Below are 24,692 nucleotides of genomic sequence, written 5' to 3' on the forward strand. Positions count from 1 at the left end.
CATGTTAAAGCTTGTTTAAAGTTTGCTGCACAACATTTAGACAAGCCTAAGAAATACTGGGAGAAGATAGTCTGGTCAGATGAGACCAAACTCTTTGGATGCCTTAATACACACCATGTTTGGAGGTCAAATGGCACTGATCACCATGCCAAAAACACCATATATCAACAGTGAAGTTTGGAGGTGGGAACATCATGGTGTGGTGCATTTTTACAGCATATGCCAATGCCAAACTTCATATCACTGAAGGATGAATGGAAAATTGTACCACAACATTTTTTTATAAAAATCTGCTCCCATCTACCAGGATGAAGATAAAACAAGGGTGAACATTTCAACAAGCTAATGATCCGAAACACAAAGCCAAGGAAACTCAAATGGTTTCAAACAAAAGAAAATAAAACACTGCTAGAATGACCAAGCCAATCATTTGATTTGAATCCAAAAGAAAATCTATGGAAAGAACTAAAAGATCAGAGTTAATCAAAGAGACCCATGAAACCTTAAAGATTTAAAGACTGTGTGGAAGAATGGGCCAAAATCACAACTGAGCAATGCACACAACTAGAATATCCAAAAAGGAAGCGTCTTGAAGCTGTCATTACCAACAAAGGACTAGTTGAAGTATTAAATACATTTCAGTTAGGGCCGGTTCACACAGCGGGCGATGCGAGGCGACACGACTCGCTCCCGCAAGTCGCCCCCGTTCTGTACAATGGAACCGTTCTGAGAGGGGCGACTCGAGTCGCTCCGACTCAGAAAAAAGGTTCCTGTACTACTTTCGGGCGACCTATACAGAAGTCATTTGCAAGTCGCCACCGAGGCCGCTGCAGGTCGCGGCGAGGCAAGTCGGAGTCGCCTCGCCTCGCCTGCAGTGTGAACCGGCCCTTAGCATGTGCAATACATTTTCCCTTTCTTACGCCATTTTATTACACAACTTAAAAGAGATAGCGATTTTACAACAAAACATACAAGGTGGGTAGGGTGAGCACTAACTAAGCCCTTGTACACACGGTCGGAGAATCTGTCGGAATGAGTCTTATCGGACCGTGTCGTCAGATAATCCGACTGTGTGTGGTATGCATCGGACTGATTCCGTCCGAATCTCTGTCCGACCCAATTTTCCAACATGTTGGAAAAATTTCCCGGCCAACTGGGCCGGACGGACCTAATCTGATCATGTGTAGAGCATTTTCATCGGACCAAGTGCCACGCATGCTCAGATCAAATTCCTACATCAAAGCTATTGGCTACTAGCCTGAATGTAGTCCCATCGTAACGAAATTACGTCATCACGTTCTGAAAGATTGGATTTTTCGCCAACTTGGCCCGACCGTGTGTATGCAACAGTTTCGGGCACAATCCATCGGACTAAATTCGACGGGCAAAATCCGACGGATTTGGTTGGCAAAATCTCCGACCGTGTGTACGTGGGCTTACACTGTATATTTCACCAGATTGCTCATAAACAAGGAGGAAGGAGGAGGATGGGGGGATGGGAATAAAGGAGGGGGGGGGGGGGGAATTAAAATGGCATATAAACAGTCACAAGAGGAATAATGACAAGAAAACAAGTCCTAGCTTATGAAAGCCCATATCATGTAGTTCAAAAACAGCAACTGTAGATGGCAGCCCCGTTTGAAAACCAAGAAGCAGCAAAGCAATCTTCTAGGAACACTGGAAATGGAAACAGGCGCCACTAAGTGCAGTATTAAATGAATGCTTTAATAAAAATGTCAAATTTGGTCCTCACAAAACCACAATAGCAATAGGCGTGTAAACAAGAAACTGCCAAGCATCCATGGAGTGGATTCATTCTGTGAATTCGAGGATGGTGGTATTCAGTAGAGCAGACTGGAACATGCACTGCTGCCACTTCCGTTTGGTGGAACACAGGCCAACAACCAGGGAAATTACATCACTTCTGGGTGCTGGAGCGGATGGATGAATAGGTGATGCGTTTGCGCAGCTACGCTCCATCCTCCGGCCTAACGTGGGCAGTGATTGGGCCGGAGTTATATGGCTAGGAAAAGGCCCTCCGCAAACGCGCCGCCTATTCGTCCAGCCGCTCCAGCACCCAGAAGTGATGTCATCCCCTGGTTGTCGGTGTGTGTTCCACCGACCGGAAGTGTCAGCAGTTTATGTTCCAACCTGCTCTACTGAATACCACCATCCTCCAGTTCACAAAATGAATCCACTCCATGGATGCTTGCCCGTTTCTCGTTTACACGCCTATTGCTAGTGCACTTTTGTGCGTACCAGATTTTAAGTTTTTTATTAAAGCACTCCTAATACTGCACTTAGAGTGGCACCTCGGTTTCCATTTCCAAAGAGATTTTTATAATCATACTTACCTCGGTGGATGGAGCATCAGACCAGTGCTGCAGCTGTCCCCCAGAGTGTCTGCACTGAGAACCGAGCCAAGCACTGCTGATGGGTTGGTTTCTCACCTCCCCGAGCGGAGAGATGCTGCCTGTCAGTATCTCTCCGGCTCTGATCTTCCACGCTTATTGGAGCGATGAACTGTGGAGGGGCAGGAAGCGACCATCTGAGCGGCTCACTGGAGGATCAAGACTTGGGAAGTCAGGATGACACGCTGCCTTGACTGATGGCAGTGACATGAGAGCGGATTTTAGACCGCTCTCCGCTGAAAACAGGAAGAAAAGCCTAGCCTAAAAAGCTAAGGCTGGACTTCTTTAATTTTTGAAAATATTTGTTTTGGTTTCTTTGTATGGATTGCATGGGTTGTTACTGACAAGGTTAGTAATAGCTATACCTTGAAAATGGTGATGTGCTTATTTCTTATTTTAGAGAGCGGCAGAGAGAGAACGAGCGAGTTAAATCGGTCATCCATTCTAGTTGAAATTTCAATATTAATCACAGATGATGCACTTGTACAAGGTATAATACCTACATTTACTGGAAATTTGCACGCATTACCCAAGATTCAAAAAACCTTGTGCCTCCAATTAGACCTAGCATTTTGTGACAAGAAAGTCTCAGAATGAGAGTAGATTACTGTTAGGGGAAAAAAAAAAAGATCTGATTCCCTGCTAATTTTGTACATTTGCCCAAGGACAAAAAAAATTAACAGTCAATCATTTTATTGGTAGTTTTATGTTAACCTTGAGAAATAGCCAGAAAAAAAGCATTTAAAAAGTCATGAATTGATTGCCATTTTAATGAGTGAAAAAAGTATTTGATCCCCTAGCAAATCAGCAAGATTTCTGCCTCCCAGGTGTCCTATTATAGGCAACGAGCTGAGATTAGGAGCACTCTCTAAGGCCTGGTTCACACCTATGCAGGCTGCAGTTGGGATATTCCACTTAGTTTTTTTCCTGAAACTTCCCTCTTAAAATTAAGGTATAATATATATATATATATATATATATATATATATATATATATATATATATATATATATATACATATACATATATATACACACACACACACATATACATACACACACGCATACATCACACATTACAAAAAAAAAATGAAGGGGTGTGTGTAAATATATATCACATTACAAAAATGCTCCGATACCAGAAGTGGCGTCAGCCGCTGGGGGCAGTATACCACCTCCCATCAGTGCACACCTTATGGCACTAGGGGTGGGAAAATCCTCAGCACAGTGGAAACAGTCTGACAGCTGCCCACACTGACACACCTGTTTTTTTTCATTATGCAGCACCGCCGCAATCCTCTCCTGCCTCTAAACAAGAGGGTGGGTGATGTCATGACTCCTCCCCTCCTGTACAGAGAGCTGGTTACTAGGCTGGATAGCTGGCTGCTATTCAATGACAGTGGGTGGGTCGCCAAAGGCAAAGGGCTGAAAAGCATCAGCACGTGTGTATTCTATAGTGTGAGGCAGCTGTGGAAGCATCCCTGGAAGCAGAACAGAGTATTAAGGGGAGCAAGTCCTGCAAACAGGTTAGTGTAGCATGTACAGACCAGTCTGTACCCTAACACCGTACTATATATCAGTGGTCATCAACCCTGTCCTCAGGGCCCACTAACAGGCCAGGTTTGCAAGATAACTGAAATACACAGGTGATATACTTTGCTGCTCAGTGTTTTCAGTATTCTAGTCTGCATCTCCCCAAGGCAAAACATAAAACCTGGAATGTTAGTGGGCCCTGAGGATAGGGTTGATGACCACTGCTACGTGTTATACACACACACACCAGTCTGTAAATAATGTACAGTACGGTGTCAGTGTACAGACTGGTCTGTACTTAATGACCTGTACTGCACCCTACTACAACCCCCCCCCCCCTCCAAGTACTGTGCCCACCCTGTGTTAATGCCTCCTTCCCCCACCAGCTGTCACCTCTACCCCCATGTCTCCCAATCCCCATCCTCTCCCCTCAGCGATCACAGCCTTATTCTTCTCAACTTTCCCAACCCACAATCCCTATTCCACCCCAACTATCCTGCCCTCACTTACCCCTCTACTCCCCACCCCTCCCAACTCTAACACCACCCCCTCCCCCACACCAGCACCTACCTTTGCGATGGGTATTGGTACTCGTACTCAGTTTAAAAAGTTGTATCGGTGCAACCCTAATATACACACACAAAAGATATATTATATTATGCACTGCTTTTGAAGAAGTCTTTTGGAATAGGAAATGTGTTGAGCAGCTACTCCATCAACCAGGCTGATGAGGGTTGACCCAATGTTTTAAGTTATACCAGACCTAATTTAGATTAAGAACAATGTAGTAGAGCAGGGATCCTCAAACTACAGACTGCCGATGTTTATCCGGCCCACCCTACCCAGGGCCGGATTCCCAACAGGCCAGGCCTCGGGCGGCCCGGTTTTAATACAGCAGGAGACTGCTGCGTCACGGAGCTCACTGTTAAAAGTTCTGGCGCGCAGTGATAAAACTCCCGCCCTCCTCCTAGACCAGCTCGTGTGATAGTCACCCGAGCTGGTCTAGGAGGAGGGCGGGACTTTTATCACAGCGCGCCCAAACTTTTCAAAGTGAGCCGTGACACAGCAGCAGGAGATGGCCGCTGTGCATACGCACTGACTGGTGAGACATTGTTTGCGCACAGTAAGGCTGTGAGGGGGGGGGGCTTGCACTGATAGTGAGGTGGGCACTGATCATCTCATTAACCAAAAGCAGGCACATAGTTCCCATTGAAATACTGGTAAGTTTGTTGATTTAACTTTACTTGTTCTTCCTTTTAAATATTGTATTTGTTCCCATTTTGGTTTTTCAATTCAAAATAAGATAAGTGCAGTGTGCATAAGAATTTTTTTTTTCTTTTACTATAGTCCGGCCCTCTAACGGTCTGAGGGACAGTGAACTCGCCCCATTTTAAAAAGTTTGAGGACCCCTGCAGCAGAGGATATGTGATGTACAAGATCATGTAAAACAAATATGTAATGGAACAAAAATATTTTTAAAAGTCACTAACTTATGCTTGAGATAAGAATAAAATTAGTTTTCATAAGTTTATGTATAGTCAAGAAAAAGTATTTTAAATGACGCCCCCATTGAAAAAACTTACTGGCTTGATCACCAGGTAATAAATTATGTTACAGTGTTAATGTAATTTTTAATTTTGGGCAATTACACTAATATACAAGGGTGCCTTCAATATTTGCAGACTATAGGCAATCCTATCAACAAATTCCAGTGAAGATTTTGTAGTAAGCAATAGTACAGGATGTGAACAAAACTAACATACTTTGCACCCACTAATGGCAAAAACAGTATAAGTATATGATGGCATGTTCAAATAGCGCCTAGAGGCGATTCAGTTCGCATTGTGCGCTATACAAGTATTTCATTCATTCAATATTTATATGTATATGCGTGCCCTTTTTAGGCATTAAACGGAATACTTACTAAGCTTGGATTCCCTGATGTAAACCAGCATGTACGCATTTGTACAGTGCCGTACAGACAAGTCATCATCATGGCCTCCATAATTATGCTCAATAGCCTCTTCCTTTGTACATCTTGAAACTACATCATCATCAAATTTACACCACTGGAGAGAAGACAAAAAAAAAAAGAGAAAAAAAAAAAAAAAAGAAGAAGGTAAAAGCATTTACAATGATAAACCATAATCAAAGTAATGGATAACTGCTCAGAAACCATGCCGTAGCAGTAAACAAATTACAACAGTTATCAGAATATGACACCTATTAGTTAATACAAACATTTTCCAAATGAAGCAGTGTAAAATGTATGGCTTTCTCCATCGATTACTACAAAAACAATTACTACACTAAATGAATGGGTACAGTTTTGGCCACCTTTTTCTAGACATTTTAGGTGTTCGGATCATTTTTGAAAACACAGCAAAGCTAGCCTCAAGAAGCCAAAAAAATATATATATATATATTCACAGTGAATTATTCATAACCTATCACCAGGTTTTAATTTTAAAATATAAACACTTCCCCATAACAAAACTTCACTGTTCAGATATCTACCCATGGTGCCTCACAAAATGTCAAACATGTCAGTAAGGGCAGGCAATTGTGACATCACTAGGTCACATCAGACACAATTGCATAGCAAAGAACTAGAGTTTACATTATTTTGTACTTGCCCAGTGCATGTTTGAGGACAGTAGTGTGGGTAATGACAGGAAGCTTGAAAATGCGGCTGTTACTGCCCTACAATTTGGAGAAGCAATGTCAGCCAGCAGATGAAATGGGCAGATCTTATAACCAATACCTCCACCACTAACGTCACAACCCAAGTAGGAGCATAGGAGATGAATCCCTGGCCAGTTGGGGGACTGAGGATAATTTAGATTACCAGGTGATGATAATCCTCTATGGAAACATTGATACAGATCAAATCGATCTGTAACACACTGCACACATTACTACTAAAATTACATACAATTAAAGATATGCTGTGACCTGTGTATGACAATATGATTAATGATAATTCTTACTTCTAGTTTGATTCCACTGACACGGGCATAATACAAGAGTAAGATGCTGCAGATCTGTTCTTCTAGAGATTACTAGTTGTCTAGAATTCAGCTTTAAACATTCAAGGTCATTGGTGGAAAAAGTAAACCGAACCTGTAGATCTAGTAACCAACACTTTGTTTACATGGGTAGCATTAAAAAAGGCTGATCTATGGTTTTACCAATTCTAATCACCCACCAAAAAGATAACACGCAGCCGATCAAGGTCTTGGATTACACATGCCACTACACTTAAACAAAGCCGAGCTGCAAAAGCAGTATTTACATTGAAAATCCTGTATATTAAAAAAAGAAAGAAAAAAAAAAGCAGGGGAGGCCCCAGGAATGCCTGGCAGCTCCTGCTCTACCACCCTCTGAAATGTGGATTGCTTTTTAGAATGTGGTAAAGAATGCAACGGATGTAAGCCTTATTGGCCATTCAGCAACTGCTAAGCAGACCTGCAACATTTTAGGTGGTTGTTTGGCTCCATTTTGATTACAAACATTTTTAAGGCAAACTACTAACAGTTCCGCACGTTTATGAAGATTCTAGAAACAAAATTAGAGCATGTGCATGCTTTAAATTGGATGTAAACCAGATTCAGGAAATTTGAGCTGGGCACATATCTGCAGTGTTTTATCTCTCTTCAAAGCACTATGTTCAGTAGCTGTCTCCTGCCCCATTCTTCTGTTATCAGCCTGATAACTCCTGACAAGTTCTATGTCACATATGATAAAAGCAGCCTGAGCTGTGTTGGGGAGGGTGCTATAAACAAATTAGCACAGAGCTGCAAGTCTCTACCTATGAGGAGAGGGGGTGTGTGCCTTTCCTCCAATCAGCTGTCTTGGCTGTATGCCCAGGCTTCACTGCAGGGCTAACCAGGAAGAGAAAAATCTAACAGGATGTACACTTTCTAAACAGTATACCTTGCCCTCCTTTGGGACCGTAAACAGGTTTGAAGCAACAGGTTATACAAAGACAGCTTGCAATCAGTCCGGGGAAAGATGCACATTGTACAGGAAGCACCATTCCAGAGGGTAAGAACGAAACGCTATGTTATAACCGGACAATAACACTTTATGGATCCATTTGTCATTTACCAAGGCGGTCCATGAGCCCAGAAACCAGCAAAGGTGTCCCCTCACCCCAGGCACTGCTAAGGGTGCGCCTTCATGCTGAAGGAGCCTTGTCCACGGGTCTAGAGAATCCCACTCTTGGCTTGCCAGAACAGGGTTTCTTAGAAGCTCCCAAGGAGGACTTGAATGGTTTTGAATCCCTTGTCAGTGGACCCTGAGGGACAATTTTTGTGAGCCAAGGAAGATGGGCCACATCTGCAACAAGGTTCTTTCCCTTCCAAGACTGTGGAAGAAAGGTACTATTCCCTTCTGTGTGACTCAAAGTGGATGTAAACCCGAATTAAATTTTTTATGTCATAATGCAGAGTATAAGATTTCCTATCATTTGAGCCCAGTCTTGTCACAAAGTTAATCCAGCGCTGAGCAATCCTCTTATTGTTCAGTGAGATAAGTTGACAAAACTTTGTCAAATCCTCCCCCTTGCTGTAAGTGACAGGAGATTTACATCTCGCCACTAGCCTAAGAGATACACATTTGTTAATTCCCTCCCACTCCTTTCTTCTGCTGCTCTGCAAGGATTGGATGTTCCACACCTCAGCATGATTTGGCATGCTGAAGTCATGTGAAGACTTCTGGGTTTTGACTGGATGTTAGTGATCATAGCAGTTCAGTGTAAGAAATACACAGGAGAAAATGCATGTTGGGGAATGTAGAGGTGGACGGGGAGTCTATTGACATCACGACTCCACCCACTGAGCCCTAGAAAACAGACCCTCCCACAAAATCTGCAGTTTTTCGGGTCTCATGGCAGACAGAGGGGAGACATTTGACAGATAAGTATACATGCAGGAGGCATGTATATCCTTCTAGATAACCAATATTGCAGTCGTTTAGAAAGGATGAGAGTGGGTTTACAGCCCCTTTAATGTCATCCAAGGTAGCCTCAAACAGGCAATCCCCTTGAAAGGATAAATCAGTCAGAAGTGCGGACCCACACTTAAGCCACAATACATGCCTAAGCACCACTGCCAAAATAGGAAGCTTAGAGATCAGGAGAGACGTGTTCAAAGAGGCATCGCAGACAAACTGCAGCCCCTGAACGAACTGGTCCGCCAATTCAGCATGCTCACCCCATAGGTCACGACGCAAAAGTTTTGCCCACCATGCAATGGCCAGGACCAGCCTAAGCGCTGAGCCAGCAATAGTGAACATATAGCGGTCTACCGACACTGCCTTCCTGTCAGCTGGATCTTTAACCAGTTGCCAACCAACCGGCAGGTCGACACGATCCTGCAAATAACAGCTATAGCTATACGTCGGCTATCGTGGGGATAGCTGCTGACATTTGTCAATCAGAAGAGAGGGGGTGGGATCAGGCCGCAGCTCCATGTTTGAATGGACACGGGGAACTGTGACTCTGATCGAGTGTCCCCATAGCAAGCTGCTATTTGTGGGGGCACTCGACAGGAGGGAGGGGCAAGGAGCACATTAGTAAGTAACCAAAATAAGAGGAGGATCCAGGCTGCTCTGTGCAAATCCACTGTACAGGGCAGGTAAGGATAACATTTTGTTTTTTTATAGAAAAAAAAAGAAAAAGAAAAAAAGAAGACTTTATGGTTTCTTGGCTGTTGCGTGGCAACTTAATTTTTCAGCTCCCTCCATAAAATTTTACATAGGATTAAAGTCTGGAGACTGGCTAGGCCACTCCATGACATCAGAAGGGGGTGGGGTCACCCACACATTACTGGGGAAGCCTGGGTTTCCCCTTGCATCAGAGGCGGGCGAGGTCAGGTGACTCAGTGGTCCTCAGCTAAGACCTGTCAGGTCGCCGGGATTCCCACGGTGTCTCTGGTGGAGACAGGATGCGCTGCGTGTCATCGGGAAAGAGGAGAAGAGGAGATCACCCATTGCTGTATACCAAGAGTGGATTACCACTATTGGAATCTTTTTTATTATTTTTATTAAAGGCCTTATCCCAACAGTGTCTAACAATTTTTTACACTTTCTTTGTGAAATGGTAGGGGTACAATGTACCCATTACCATTTCAAACAGGGGGGGGGGCGGGATCTGGGGGTCACCTTGTTAAAGGGGGCTTCCAGATTCTGATAAACTCCCCGCCCGCAGACCCCCACAACCAACGGCCAGGGTTGTGGGGATGAGGCCCTTGTTCCCATCAAAATGGGGACATGGTGCTTTGAGGGGTCGTAGACCCCCAAAGCATCCTCCCAATGTTGAAGGCATGTGGCCTGTTACGGTTCAGAAGGGGGGCGCGCTCACCCCCCCCTTTCTGAGGCCTGCCAGGTTGTGTGCTCGGATAAAGAATCTGGTATGGATATTTGGGGGGAACTCCAAGCCTTTTTTTTTTGGCGTGGAGTAACCCCTTAAAATCCATACCAGACCTGAAGGGTCTGCTATGGATATTTGGGGGAACCCCCACATCTTTTTTTTAAATTTGACACGGGGTTCCCCTTAATATCCATACCAGAACTGAAGGGCCTGGTAATTTAATTTGAGGGGAACCCCACGCATTTTTTTTTATCAATGACTTTCAATAACTTTTCTCTGTATTATTACGGGGAGCCGACAATTCATTATAGCCACGAGTGCTTTTAAATGACTTTTTTCCTGCAGAAATGACACTTTGTGCAGGGACAGTTCTAAGCAGGGGAAACATGCGCCCCTTTACAGGCATACTATACACACAACCCCTAGATGCGAAATGTAAAAGAATACCCCCCATCTTTGGCATATATCCAAGGAGGGACCATTCCTTCGGGAACAACTGCCGGCAACTTAAGTAGCCCGTCTGCCAGTTCTCTACCCCTGGAACAAAGATTGCCGATATGCACGGCACAAATGTTTTTTTGCCAGGTTAGGAAATGGTTTACCTCTCCCTGGGCTGCCTGACTTCTGGTGCCCCCTTGGTGATTGATATAAGCCACTACTTGAATGTCCAGGCCTTTAGGGCTAGGTGCGCTGCCCTAATCTCTAGAATGTTGAAGGGCAAGGTCCTTTCGGTTCCGTTTCCCTTGGACAGATGCTTCTTCCAGGACTGCTCCCCAACCCGAAAGGCTGGCATCTGTTACCACCTTCCAGCTAACTGGTAATAAGGATTCCCCCTTTTGCAGATTCTCGGATATCCTCCACCAACTGAGGCTCTGGCGCACTTAGCGACAAACTCATTGGGAAATCTAGTGCTTGGACCTTCTTGTTTCAGGCAGGCAGGATACAGTTTTGCAGCAGTCTCGAATGAAACTGAGCATAGGGAAGCACTTTGAAATATGCCACCATTTTCCCCCCCAAGAACCTCATACAAAGGCAAATAGGAGCCTTCTTCGCCCTGATCACCTGAATCAGCTCCTTTATGGCGCTGATCTTTGCCTGGGGTAAAAACACCCTCTTCTGGGCTGTATCTATAACCAGACCCAAGTACGCTAAAACGTATTGGCTTTAAAGATTTCTCTAGGTTGCATTACAGGTAGTTGACTGTCGTGACCATACTTTGGTTCAAGAGGGCTACCGAACGGTCTATCAAGAACATGTCATCTAGGTATGCCATTATAGTTATACTTTGAATTCTTAATCGGGCCATACGTTTTGAAAACAGCTAAGGTGCAGTAGCTAGACCGAAAGGCAAGGCTACAACCCGGAAATTAAGTTTATCGACTTCAAAAACGCTGATATTTCTGGTGAGCAGGGAAAAAAGGTACACACAGGTATGAATTGATGTCAATTGATGCCAGAAGTTCTCCTCTTGTAGGATGGAGACTACTGATCGGATGAAAAAGAGCGGATATTCAGGAACAGGTTTAGATCTTTGAGATCTAGAATGGGTCTGACATCTCCATTTGGTTTTTGCACCGTGAAAAGGTTCGACTAAAACCCCAACCCCTGCTCTTCTATGGGAACCACCATGATCACTTCTTGCGACAAAAGTCGGTCTAATGCTTGAAAGACTTCTTTCTCTGGATCTCTGAGGACATTTGACCTGAGGAAACAAGAATTCTCTGAAATCTAGTCTGTAACCTACAGCTATTGTGGAGACCACCCGTCTCGAAATTCTTCCTGCCAGGCCCTTGAGAAGTGCAGAAATGTTCCCCCCACTCAAACGAGGGGGAAGCCCCTTCATAAAGAGGCTTTTACGCTCTGTCTTGTCCCTGGTGTTGACCCTGAAGTTTACTTCTTCAGCCTGACAGAGGAGGCTGTCACGACTGCCTGCAGGCTGATGCCCCTGGCACTGGAGAAAGAGCCTGTTTAAATGAGGGACGTTTACTCTTTTCCCCAAATAGAAAAAGGGTACTTTTCCCACTTATATTTGTCCAAATCCTCCCCAAACAGCTTTTCACAGCAGAAAAGGAAAACCAGCCAGGAGCTTTTTGCATGGTGCTTCGGCTGACCAACTTTTCAACCATAAGAGTCTGTGTACCAACCCAAGCGTAAGGCGAGAGGCTTAAAGAATAGAATCTCTGCTTCAAATGGTCTCTCAAGGACTGACATACCCCAATTGCCGCCATTGCAGGTTGAGCCACTTTAACAGTAATTCCAATGTTTTAGCAGTTGAATCCCTAAGTATTTGCGCATTGTCAACCGAACAAGTCAAACTTTTAGTCACAGGATATAGTAGCATCAATTGCTGGTATACTTCACATCTTAGTACATTTTTCCTCCATAGGATAAAGTGTTGACATTATTTTTTGTGGGGGGGGGGGGAATGCTTATCTGGGTGGTCTCTAGGGCTGAAACTAACGATTATTTTCATAATCGATTAGTTGGCCGATTATTGTTTCGATTAATCGGTTAATAAACTTAAAAAAAAAAGTGGGTCAAATTGACATTCATTTTCAACCACAGTGACGGGAAAATTTGGAAATAGAAAACTTCTCGGTCAAAGGAATTTTCAGACAGTGTATGTGGTTTTTGTTCAGAAATGAAGTGAAAATTTCAAAAAAAATTCTTTCATTCAGCGAATGTACAAAGATTTTTTGTCTGAATATTTTCACCTGCAAATTGATCCGTAAGGCCAGCATAGGGCTCGGTACACACCTATGCAGTTTTTGCTTTTGATCTGTTTCTGCAGTGCTTTTTGCTGTACGTTTTGATTTTTATGCGCGTGATTTTACTGCAATTTGAGTTTTTTGCATTTTTTTTTTGGGCAGATTAAAAAAATAAAAAATTGCTGCAAAAACGAATTACATTTTTTTCTGCAGCTTCTCCATTGAAGTATATTGAACTAAAAAAGCTCAATTTTGTGTTAAAAGTCCCTGAGCCTTTCCAAATATGCAGCGGCTGAAAAAAGCACAGATATGAACACGTCCCATAGGAAACCATGTAAATGAACTGTTGCGTTTCTGCAAAAAGCACCAATAAACACATAGATGTGAACCAGGTCTAAGACGTTTAGTAACATAATGGGGTTAAAAAAAAACTAAAATTAGCCCTTTATAGTACAAAAAAGCAAATAATCACTACTGGAAGGGGGTCATTTTTTTTAACTGAAGAACAGTAAAAGTAAAATTTACAGTAGTGATTATATTTTTATACTTATTTTAGTTTTTTTTAACCCCATTATGTCCCTGGCCGATTAATCGATTATGAAAATAGTAATCGATTCATTTCATAATCGATTAATCGATTAGTTGTTTCAGCCCTAGTGATCTCACTCAGAATACAGAAGCTTTTCCAGCAATGAACCCAAAGTGGGCTCTTCAGACTCCGATAAAGGTAGTGCAATTGTGGAGCGGACCATTTCAGTAAGAGAATGCACCAGCATTTTTTCAGCTTGTGAAGCTAAAGGTCCTTCCCCACTTGATCCCTCAGAAGAGGAGTCATCAGCCCCTTCACTGTCTCCCAAGGGGAATTTTATCTTCCCTTTCCCACTGTTCCTCCATTTGGGGATCCTGGGTGGTAGAAGGGGAACCAATGAGTTTTCTTCCACACTGTTAAGATGCGATTAAAGCTGCTAACCTTTCCTCCAATCATAGCTGAAGAAAAAAATCTGTTCTATAGAAAGGGGCTGAAATGTCGGAAGCAATTGCAGCCCCTAATGAGTCCAATGGCTCACTCTGACCAGCCTTTCGGGGGGATGGTGTTGCAGAGGGAGGGGCCTGAGGGCGACCCCTTTGCGCCCTTGATTTTTGTGGTATTTACACCACCCCCTCTGGTCATTATGCTCAGCAAAAACGCAGAGGTACTGTCAAAAAAATGCACCCACTGCTGAGCAAATAGTCCAGCAACTGCCGCTGCTATTAATGCTCAGCCTAATACAAAGTTAACAAACACATGCCTCCTGTCTGCTGTGTCACTCCTTCAGCTGTATCCACCTGAAAAAGTGCACTTTGTAGCTTTACACAGGGCGCTTTGTGGAAACTGAATCACGCCAACGGCACGCTAAGCCGCGCCACCTTACTCCGATCTGTCACTGTGCCACCCATGCGAGCGGGCTCAGATCGGATTGCATGTTGAGGGAGGGCTGGGGTGGAGAGCTGCTGGACGGAGAAGTGCCGTAACAGCAGTGGCACGGCATACTGCCAACTGGCCTATGCTCCCTCTGCCTGCTGGAGAAAAGCAGGTACCTCTATTCAGGTGGGGAATAGTCTAAAGAAAAAACCCCATTCCATGGCTTACCTGGAGCTTGGGCTGGAGGAAGCGTCCAGCCTGTAATGACACAGAGTGAGACTGGCAAGCATGGAACAGGTACGTGCTCTTTAAAGGACCTGGTGGTGACTTTAGGCATGCCAAAATTTTATTATTTATATATCTAGCTGCAGGGCTCTGTGGTAAAACCAGACAGACCCAATCTTTACCATTCACGTGGGCTCCATTAAAAAAACTTTCAGGGATCGGGGACCCCTTTTCATCGGGGGTTCCACACCCCTTGACCTGTAAAGCACCTCGCCAGGAATATGGCTGAAAAAAACCAAAGCACTGGAATCTGGGGTCCAGCGCTCCAAAAAATTATTAAATAAATAAAAAAAAAAAGGTGTCACAGGCAAAATCTTGTTTCTTCTGCCACAAGGCCTGGGTACCATGCCATTCAGTGTCTTTTCAGGCTGAATTGACCAGGTTGCATGGCTTGCCCCATCAATATTTCTCCAGTGGAACTCAGCCCAGCACACCTTTACTTCTGACCAACACCTAAGACACTGGTGAAAAAATTGTAAGGGGAGGGGTTATATGGGAAATTAAACTTCCTGTCTAGGGTGTGCCAGTGTGTTACCTGAAGGTGATGCACAATTTTTATATACAAGTGTGGGTTTGCACACATATCCTGCAAGCACTGTTCTTACAGTGCCTTGTAAAAGTATTCATTTCTAAAAAAAAAAAAATAGTTATATGTATATATTTTACGTCACAGACTGTGTTCTGATCCATCACATATAATTCAGATAAAAAAAAAAAACATTGAACTAAAGGCTGTAATGTAACAAAACAGGTACAAATTCAAAGGAGTGGACACTTTTGTAAGGCACTGCATATTCACTTTAGTATTGAGGTTTTAGCACCTTTGCGACAGATGCAGCAGGTTCATTTATTTCACATATTTTCAACACTTGCATTACATTTAGCGCAAGCATTTTAGTTGACACTTCACAAGTAGTGATGGACTACAATAACACCATGGGAGGTATCAACAGAGCCGACCAAGCAATGACATTCTACCCAGCAATGAGGAAACAGCAAAAGTAGTACAAGATGGTCTTCAGGCATCTTCTTGAGCAGGGGTCTCAACTTTCTAAAGAAAAGGGCCATTTTATTGGCCTTAAGATTTTTGTGGGGCCGGAATATAGCCATTGGGAGTAGAAAAGGTCTCGATGACCATGGAAAAAACAATGCCCCATCTTTGGCATCATTGGGAGGAATTTTGCCCCATTATTGGGGTCAGTGAATTCGGCCCCATTGTTGGAATCAGTGGATGAAAGTGCCACAAGTGCCGGATAAAAGCAAACAAAGGGCCACATCTGGCACCCGAGCCATAGTTTAGAGACCACTGTTCTTGAGCAATGCTTATGGAATGCCTACATTCTGCTCAAAAAAAGAGTGGCAAGCCCGTGATTCATTTTGACTTTATTTGGAAAACTGCCGAAAGTATCTTTGTGAACCAAAAACCATCAACGGCTGTGAATAGGGATGGACATCGTGCTGTTGGCGTGGTCAACCCAGAAATCCTGACTGGGTGTCACTTCATGGACTACAAGCCCACCAACCGAGAAAAAGTCAGCACCTACAAGGATGTACGTGGTTTGTTGCTTTAAAAGAAAAAAAAGAAGAAAAAAAAACAGGTTCGATTGTTCCAATTGTGGCGTTGGACTTAGTGCAGTCCGGAGTTTAACATTTTTTTTCATACCAGGGATGTTTACTAAACCAAGATGCAGTGTCTAGTGTTAGTGACTAGTAATTTTGCACCCTTGTTTGGACAAATTTCAGTGTTGGTTTGATAACATTGAATAGGATTTTTGTACTCACCGTAAAATCCTTTTCTCTGTAATTCACCGACCGACACAGCTCCTCTCTGTAACTTAATGGGTTTGTTAGCCTGCCACTAGGAGAACTACGCAAAACTTTAATACACAGAATTGTCAGTACCGCCCAGGGGGTGGACTATGTGCTAACAACCCTCCCTGAAGCCCCAGCAGCCTCAGTACGTCAACAAGCAGTATAACGTAGAGAAAAGGAAGGGTGGGTGCTGTCGGTCGGTGAATTATAGAGAAAAGGATTTTACGGTGAGTACAAAAATCCTATTTTCTCTTATATTTACCGACCGACAGCTCCTCTCTGAAACTAAATGGGACGTCCCCAAGCAGTGCCAAACGAGGGGTGGGAAAAAACAGCATTAAAACTTGATCCAGTACTAGTGAAACTAAGCCCACAAAAAAACAACAGCAGTGTATGGAAAAACACACCACCATATAAACCGGGTATTCTCAACAGGAGAAATCCCCAACACCGCAACCTTTTTGCTGAAGTAATGCAACAGTGCACTAACAGTACTGCGTTTTTATCGAAAAAACAGGAAAAAATCTCAATGGCAACTACATGGCCGCCTGCAAATTTTTGCGGCCAAACAAGCATCAGCCGATGCACCGACGTCTACCCTGTAGAACTTGGTAAACGTATGGACAGGCGACCAGGTCGCCGCCTTACACACCTGAGCGACCGACGCTTGATGTCGAAGGCCCAAGACGTTCTGATTGCCCTCGTAGAGTGGGCCGTGACCGGAAAGGGGGGCACCTGCCCCTTCAAGGCATAGGCTTGTACTACAATCTGTCTGATCCACCTGGAAATGGTGGCAGACGAAAACGCCATACCTTTTTTGGACCAGCCACCAAAACAAACAGTCTGACTTCCGAAAGGGAGCCGTTACAGACAAATACACTTTCAGAGCTCTAACCACGTTGAGAGCATGAAGGGCCACCTCTATGGAGTGCTTCGGCCTAGGACATAGTGATGGTAAAATAATGTCCTCATGGATATGAAAAGCCGAGACAACCTTCGGTAGAATGGACTGTTGCAGACGCAAAACCACCTTATCCCTGTGGATGACCAGATAAGTCGACTTGCAGGACAAGTCCGCCAGTTCCGAAACACTTACTAGCCGATCCTTCCAGTTCCTAGCCGATGTGATGGCCACTAGGAAGACCACCTTCTGTGAAAGGGTCAGCAGAGGAATCTCCCTGATATTCTCAAACGGTGGCTTCTGAAAGCGCCAACACCAGGTTCAAATCCCACGGAGTAACGGTGGACGCACCGGAGGGACTACATGTCGTACCCACTGAACAAAGGTACTCACTAATGAATGAGATGCAAGGGGTCAATGGAAAAAAAAAAAAAAAAAAAAAAAAAAAAAGACAGCCAGAGCTGAAATTTGCCACTTAATGGTGCTCAACGCCAACTTCTGGTCGCTTTGTCGAAGCATCGGGTGGACGAAAAAGCCGATGAGCGGAAAAAAAAAGAGGGCCCTTGCCTGCGGTGTGGCTCCTTAGCCTACCTGGCCTGTGGGAGTAGTGTACTCTTACCACCCGTGGCATTTTAAATAATGTCATCTAACGAGGCTCCAAAGAGTCGGTTGCCAAGGAAGGGAAGATCCATCAGGGCTTTCTGGGATGCCTGGTCAGCAGACCAGCATTTAGGCCAAATCAGGCGCCTCAGCACCACAGCTGACACTGAAGCCCTGGATAACAGAGGGAGAGTATCCAGGGCTGCGTCAAACACATACTTCAGGCCTTGTACTAGTTGGTCTGCTAGTTCCACGCAGGCAGGGGAGGTGTTTTGCTCTCCCAATTCATGGTGCAAAAGTTTTGCCCACTCAGTCAGTGTCTGCAACACCAGTGCAGATGCCAGCACTGGTCGCACAGCTGACCCCACAACCGTAAACAACGAGCCACCGCCTCGGCCTTCCTGTCAGTCAGTGGTATCCTTGAATGCAGGAGTCCCCTCTACTGGGATTGTGGTTACTTTATTTAACCTGGATACTGGGGGGTCCATGACCAGAGCAGCCGACCATTTTTTGAGAAGGCTTTCCTCAAAGGGGTAACGCACCGCCATGTTTTTGGGGACCGAAAAAGTCCTTTGCGCCGACCCCATTCCCTGTAGATGAACTTATCAAAATAAGCCAAATGCGGGAACACCTTAAGTGAATGTGCTGGCTTGCAGGGCCCAAAATGGACCGCTACCTCAGCAGAGGGATCTGCTGGCTCCTGTAACTTCAGGGTATCGCGCACAGCTGTGATAAATGCTCCAACAAGCGCTTTGTCACGCCCGGATGGTCCTGGTCAGCCTCGTCTGATAGGTCAGAGCAGGGGTCACAAGCCGCAGCAGGGCCCAGAGTCTGCATCAGAGCTCTCCCCAGAGGACAGGGGGGTTGGGGCCATTTACGCGCACCGCCTCCATCTTTGCAACAAAAGAGTTAAGGACTGCCGCCAGGGTGTCCATGGGCACAGCGCTATCTGCAGGTGACCCGGTTGTAATAGCCTGGATTTAAGGGGAAGAAACACCAGTTTCTGAAGCCATGCTGACCACCTGCAAGGGGACTTAAGACAGTGAAGGTCCCACCCTCCTGCCGCCGCCGTGTGTGTGTGTGTGTGTGTGTGTGTGTGTGTGTGTGTGTGTGTGTGTGTGTGTGTGTGTGTGTACCTAGCGCCAGACTCGCCACCCTGGGGTCGCTCGGTGAATGTTACTAGCCGTGCCCGTTGTCCCTAGGAGGTTACCCAGTTGCAGAGTGAAGAAACTATCGGCAGCAGCAGTAAAGGAGGGGGGTGAAACGTTCTCCAGAGCTTGCACCAGCGTTCAAGGAAGAGCCATCCAGTGTCCTGTATACACAGTGGACACAGGAAACGGCACGTGAGAGCACATGTGAAGCTGTCACAAGAGAACTGCGGTGAAAAGAGTGCTCAGGCTTCAAGAAAATGGCCGTCAATGCAACGGGAAAATCCTATAGAAGATGGATGCTGAGGCTCACAAGGGGAACCTGCTTTGCCAACAGCCAAGATGGCCGCCGGACAGCGGCATGCGGTGACAGGAAAATCACAGAACAGTACTGCCTGCCAAAAGTCAGAACACCTCCACAGACACCTTTTGTGACCCCCCCCCCCCAGACCAGGACCAACGCTAGCCACACAGAGCCCCCTACAGGCGAGAGACCCAGCGAACCACACACACACACTGCCCGCAGCACATGCAGCCACCCCCCCACGGAGGGGGAAGGAGGGGAGGTAGGGACATGGGGGAGAAGAGGAGGTGGTGAGGTGGCCCCCAAATCGACCTCCAAGGGAATGCCCAGCTGCTCACCCCACCGAAGCAGGGAGAGCCGTACTTACCAGTCCTGAAGAACTGGGAGACATTCCATCACAGACCTACTCCTGCACAGTTACAGGGTAGCTGCTGACCCGGTATACTGTGATCCAGACATCAGTAGCCCGGTCATATGCATACCCCGGAGCATTGAAGCTCACTGACCACCTCTGGAGCTGAGGCATGTCGTGGCCTGCCGAGCCTTAGCTGCAACCTGCATGTGCTCGATGGCCGGACTGGGGAGACTACAAGGATAACTTAACCAGCCTGTCACCCAGCCGGCAGTTGATGAAAGATCCAGAGATCTTCTATCTTGCGCAAAAAAACATCAAACCTGCATCACAAAAAAAGACCAAAGGGCCCGCAGGGTTGCTAGGTCATTCTCCTTTGCTAGGCAAAATAAAACTGAGTTTTGACTGGGAGCAGGGAGGGTTGTTAGCAAAGGGTGCGCCCCCTCCACCCCAAGGCGGGACTAAAGTTCTGTGTATTGTGTTACAATCTTTGCCTAGTTCTAATGGCAGGCTAACAAACCATTTAGTTACAGAGAGCAGCTGTGTCAGTCGGTGAATATAAGAGAAATAAAATTTCCATGCAAAACAACGTACTACGTAAACATTCAAAAATACTGACATAATCAGATCATCATGGGAGATTTACATACTTCTTCTAAAGCCACTCCTTTGTTGCCTCGGTGGTATGTTTTGGATCATTGTCATGCTGGAAGACCCAACCTAAGACTGTTCTTATCCAAGATTTTACAATACGTGGCTCCGTTCATTGCCCCCTCAATGCGGCAAAGTCAGCCTGCATCTTTAGCAGAGAAACAGCCCCAAACCATAATGTTTCCACCTCCGTGCTTGACTGTAGATATTTTTTCTGAACACATCTAGTCAAGTTAATGCCAAATAGCTCAATTTTGGTCTCATCTGATCACAGCACTTGCTCCCAACGCGTCTCTGAAACATTTAGATGTATATTGGCAAATTCCAGCCAGCCTGCACCTGTGCCTTATGGAGGAGGGGGAAGTTGCAGGCACTGAAGGATTTCAACCCATGGTGACATTTTGTGTTACCAATGGTTTGTTTGATGACTGTGGTCCCAACTGCCTTGAGATCATTCACAAGCTCCTGCCATGTAGCGCTGGGCTGATTCCTCACTTATCTCATTATCATCCTTACCCCATGAGGGAAAATCTTGCATGAAGCTCCGAACCAAGGGCGATTGGTTTGGTATTTTTTTTACATTTGCGAATAATCGATTCAACAGTTGTCTCCTCCTCACTAAGCTTCTTGCTGATTGTCTTGTTGCTTATTCCAGCTTTCTGTAGGTCTACAATCTTGTCCCTTATGTCCCTCGACAGCTCTTTAGTCTTGCCCATGATAGCGACATTTTAAATGGGAGAAAGATTCTGTGGACAGGTGTCTTTTATACACTTAAGTTGTCAATAGAAACACCTTCTTAAATTGACAAGACTAATCTGTGTACCACATGAGCACCTACTGTAGCTATATTGTCGGTTGGTAGGATATCAAATATTTTTCTCACTGAACTGCAACTCAATTTATAACATTTGTATCGTTTTTTTCTGAATTTTTGGTTGATATTATGTGTAGCATTTAAAGTGGTTGTAAACCCTTACAAACCACTTTGGCTTAGCTGTAGGTCCAAGAAATATCTCCTAAACATATATGGTTTAGGAGATATTTGCCCAAAAACAGGAACTGCTGTCTACGGCGCATGCGCCGTAGACAGCGGTGCGCAGGCGCACTGAGCGCGGCATTCTCAACGACGGAGCTGTCGCGCGTGTCGGCTCCCGCGCACATGTGTGGGAGTGACGTCATCGCGGCTACGCCGAATGACAGCGGCGGAGCTGCGAGACCCAACCAAGAAGATGGATGCGGCGGACTACAGGGGACAGCAGCGACTTCGCTGGCTCCTGTGTCAGGTAAGTTACATAGTTAGTCAGGTTGAAAAAAGACACAAGTCCATCCAGTTCAACCAAAAAAAAAAAAAAATATATATATATATATATATATATATATATATATATATATATATATATATATATATATATATATATATATATATATATACTATAAATGATATATATATAAATGAGATATATATATATATATATATATATATATATATATATATATATATATATATATATATATATATATATATATATACACACACACACATACACATACACACATATACATATACCAGCCCATATACCCAATTCTATACCCACAGTTGATCCAGAGGAAGGCAAAAAAACCCCAGCAGAGCATGATCCAATTTGCTAAAGCAGGGGAAAAAATTCCTTCCTGATCCCCCGAGAGGCAATCGGCTTTTCCCCGGATCAACTTTACCTATAAATTTTAGTACCCAGTTATATTACGTACACTTAGGAAATAATCCAGGCCTTTCTTAAAGCAATCCACTGAGCTGGCCATAACCACCTCTGCAGGGAGTCTATTCCACATTTTCACAGCTCTTACTGTGAAGAAACCTTTCCGTATTTGGAGATGAAATCTCTTCTCCTCTAGACGTAAAGAGTGCCCCCTTGTCCTCTTTGTTGACTTTAAAGTGAATAACGCGACACCAAGTTCCCTATATGGACCCCTTATATATTTGTACATGTTGATCAAATCCCCCCTTAATCTCCTCTTATCAAGAGGGAATAAATTCAGTTCCTCTAATCTTTCCTCATAGCTGAGTTGCTCCATGCCTCTTATCAGTTTGGTTGCCCTTCTCTGCACTTTCTCCAGTTCCCCGATATCCTTTTTGAGAACTGGTGCCCAAAACTGAACGACATATTCCAGATGAGGTCTTACTAATGATTTGAACAGGGGCAAAATGATATCCCTCTCTCTGGAGTACATACCTCTCTTAATACAGGAAAGGACTTTGCTCGCTTTGGAAACCGCAGCTTGGCATTGCATGCTATTATTCAGCTTATGATCTACCAAAACCCCCAGATCCTTCTCCACTATGGATTCCCCCAGTTGTACTACCCCTAGCGTGTATGATGCATGCATATTCTTAGCCCCCAAGTGCATAACCTTACATTTCTCAACATTAAACCTCATCTGCCACATAGTCGCCCAATTAGACAGAGCATTGAGGTCTGCTTGTAAATTGGTGACATCCTGTAAGGACGTTATTGCACCACATAGCTTGGTGTCATCTGCAAAGACGGAAATGTTACTCTTGATCCCAGACCCAATATCATTTATAAAGATATTAAAAAGTAAGGGTCCCAGCACTGAACCTTGGGGTACACCACTCATAACCTTAGACCATTCAGAGTAAGAATCATTAACCACTACTCTGGATTCTGTCTTTTAGCCAGTTTTCTATCCATCTACAAACTGATGTTTCCAAACCTGTAGACTTTACCTTACACATGAGCCGTGTGTGCGGAACAGTATCAAACGCTTTTGCAAAATCCAAATATATCACGTCCACCGCCACCCCTCTGTCCAAGGTTTTACTTACCACCTCATAAAAAGAAATCAGGTTTGTCTGACAACTCCTGTCTTTCATGAATCCATGCTGTCTGTTGCTCAAAATATTTTTTTCCTGCAAGAACTCATCTATGTGGTCTTTTATTAATCCCTCCAGTATCTTCCCAACTATAGAAGTTAAACTAACGGGTCTATAATTACTTGGTAAAGACTTTGTTCCCTTTTTAAATATAGGCACCACATTGGCCCTGCGCCAATCCAGTGGTACTATTCCTGTCATTAATGAGTCCCTAAAAATTGGCTTTGAAATTACAGAGCTCAATTCTTTTAGGATCCGTGGGTGGATGCCATCAGGTCCAGGTGCTTTCTCCACCTTTATTCTGTCCAAATATTTCTGGACCATATCACTTATGAGCCATTGTGGATTAGGGGCTGCGTCAGCACCACCCCCATTGTGGACATGAGCTCCCCCATGCTCCTTTGTATACACAGAGCTGAAGAAAGTATTTAATAAGTTAGCCTTCTCTTTGTCCCCAGTCACCCACTCCAGATTATTTTGTAAAGGGCCTACATGCTCAGACTTAACCTTTTTACTATTAATATATTTGAAGAATTTTTTGGGGTTTGTCCTACTGTCTTTTGCAATCTGTCTTTCATTTTGAATTTTTGCATCCTTGATTTCCTTTTTACATATTCTGTTAAATTCCTTGTAACATTTAAATGACACTAGTGTTCCTTCATTTTTATATTTTTTGAAAGCTTTTTTTATAGTTTATAGCTTTTTTAACTTTGGCCGTGAGCCACATCGGCTTTATTTTTAACCTTTTAAACTTATTGCCCATGGGAATATACTTTGCCGTGAGATCACAAACAAGCTTTTTAAAGAATTCCCATTTCTGTTCTGTGCCCATTGGTGCCAATATTCTCTCCCAGTCTAAGTCCTGGAGAGCAGCCCTCATCCTTGGAAAATTTGCTCTCTTGAAATTAAGTGTTTTTATCTTTCCCGTATGTGATTTTTGCTTACAGCTAACATCAAATGAAATCATGTTATGGTCACTGCTACCCAGATGTTCCTTTATCTGAACATTAGTAATACGTTCTGCATGGTTTGAGATTACCAGGTCCAACAGAGCATCATTCCTAGTTGGGACGTCAATTAACTGTACCATAAAATTGTCCTGTAATAGGTTTACAAATTTTTTCCCTTTAACTGTCCCAGCAGTGCCATTACCCCAGTCAATTTCTGGGTAGTTAAAATCCCCCATTATTATCACTGTCCCAGCCCTTGCAGCCCTTTCTATCTGTGCAAGGAGCCGAGTCTCCATCTCCTCATTAACATTGGGTGGTCTATAACAAACTCCAATGATTAACTTTGAACTACGTGCATCTGTATGCAGTT

The 24,692-nt window shown here is 44.3% G+C and overlaps 1 protein-coding gene across 2 annotated transcripts in view; it reads right to left on the bottom strand.

The window, feature by feature from the left end:
- The window catches only part of USP7 (ubiquitin specific peptidase 7), a gene marked incomplete in the record, with an annotated part of 508,930 nt that overhangs the window by 220,866 nt on the left and 263,372 nt on the right, over positions 1–24,692 (bottom strand). For both annotated transcript variants that reach the window (XM_077448850.1, XM_077448849.1), the window contains 1 exon segment: positions 5,868–6,012. In XM_077448850.1, the coding sequence (XP_077304976.1) occupies positions 5,868–6,012 (145 nt within the window).

This window comes from Lithobates pipiens, unplaced genomic scaffold, assembly GCF_037356315.1.
Source record: "Lithobates pipiens isolate NorthernLeopardFrog02 unplaced genomic scaffold, aLitPip1_a1.2 Scaffold_22, whole genome shotgun sequence".
In the NCBI taxonomy this organism is placed as follows: domain Eukaryota; kingdom Metazoa; phylum Chordata; class Amphibia; order Anura; family Ranidae; genus Lithobates; species Lithobates pipiens.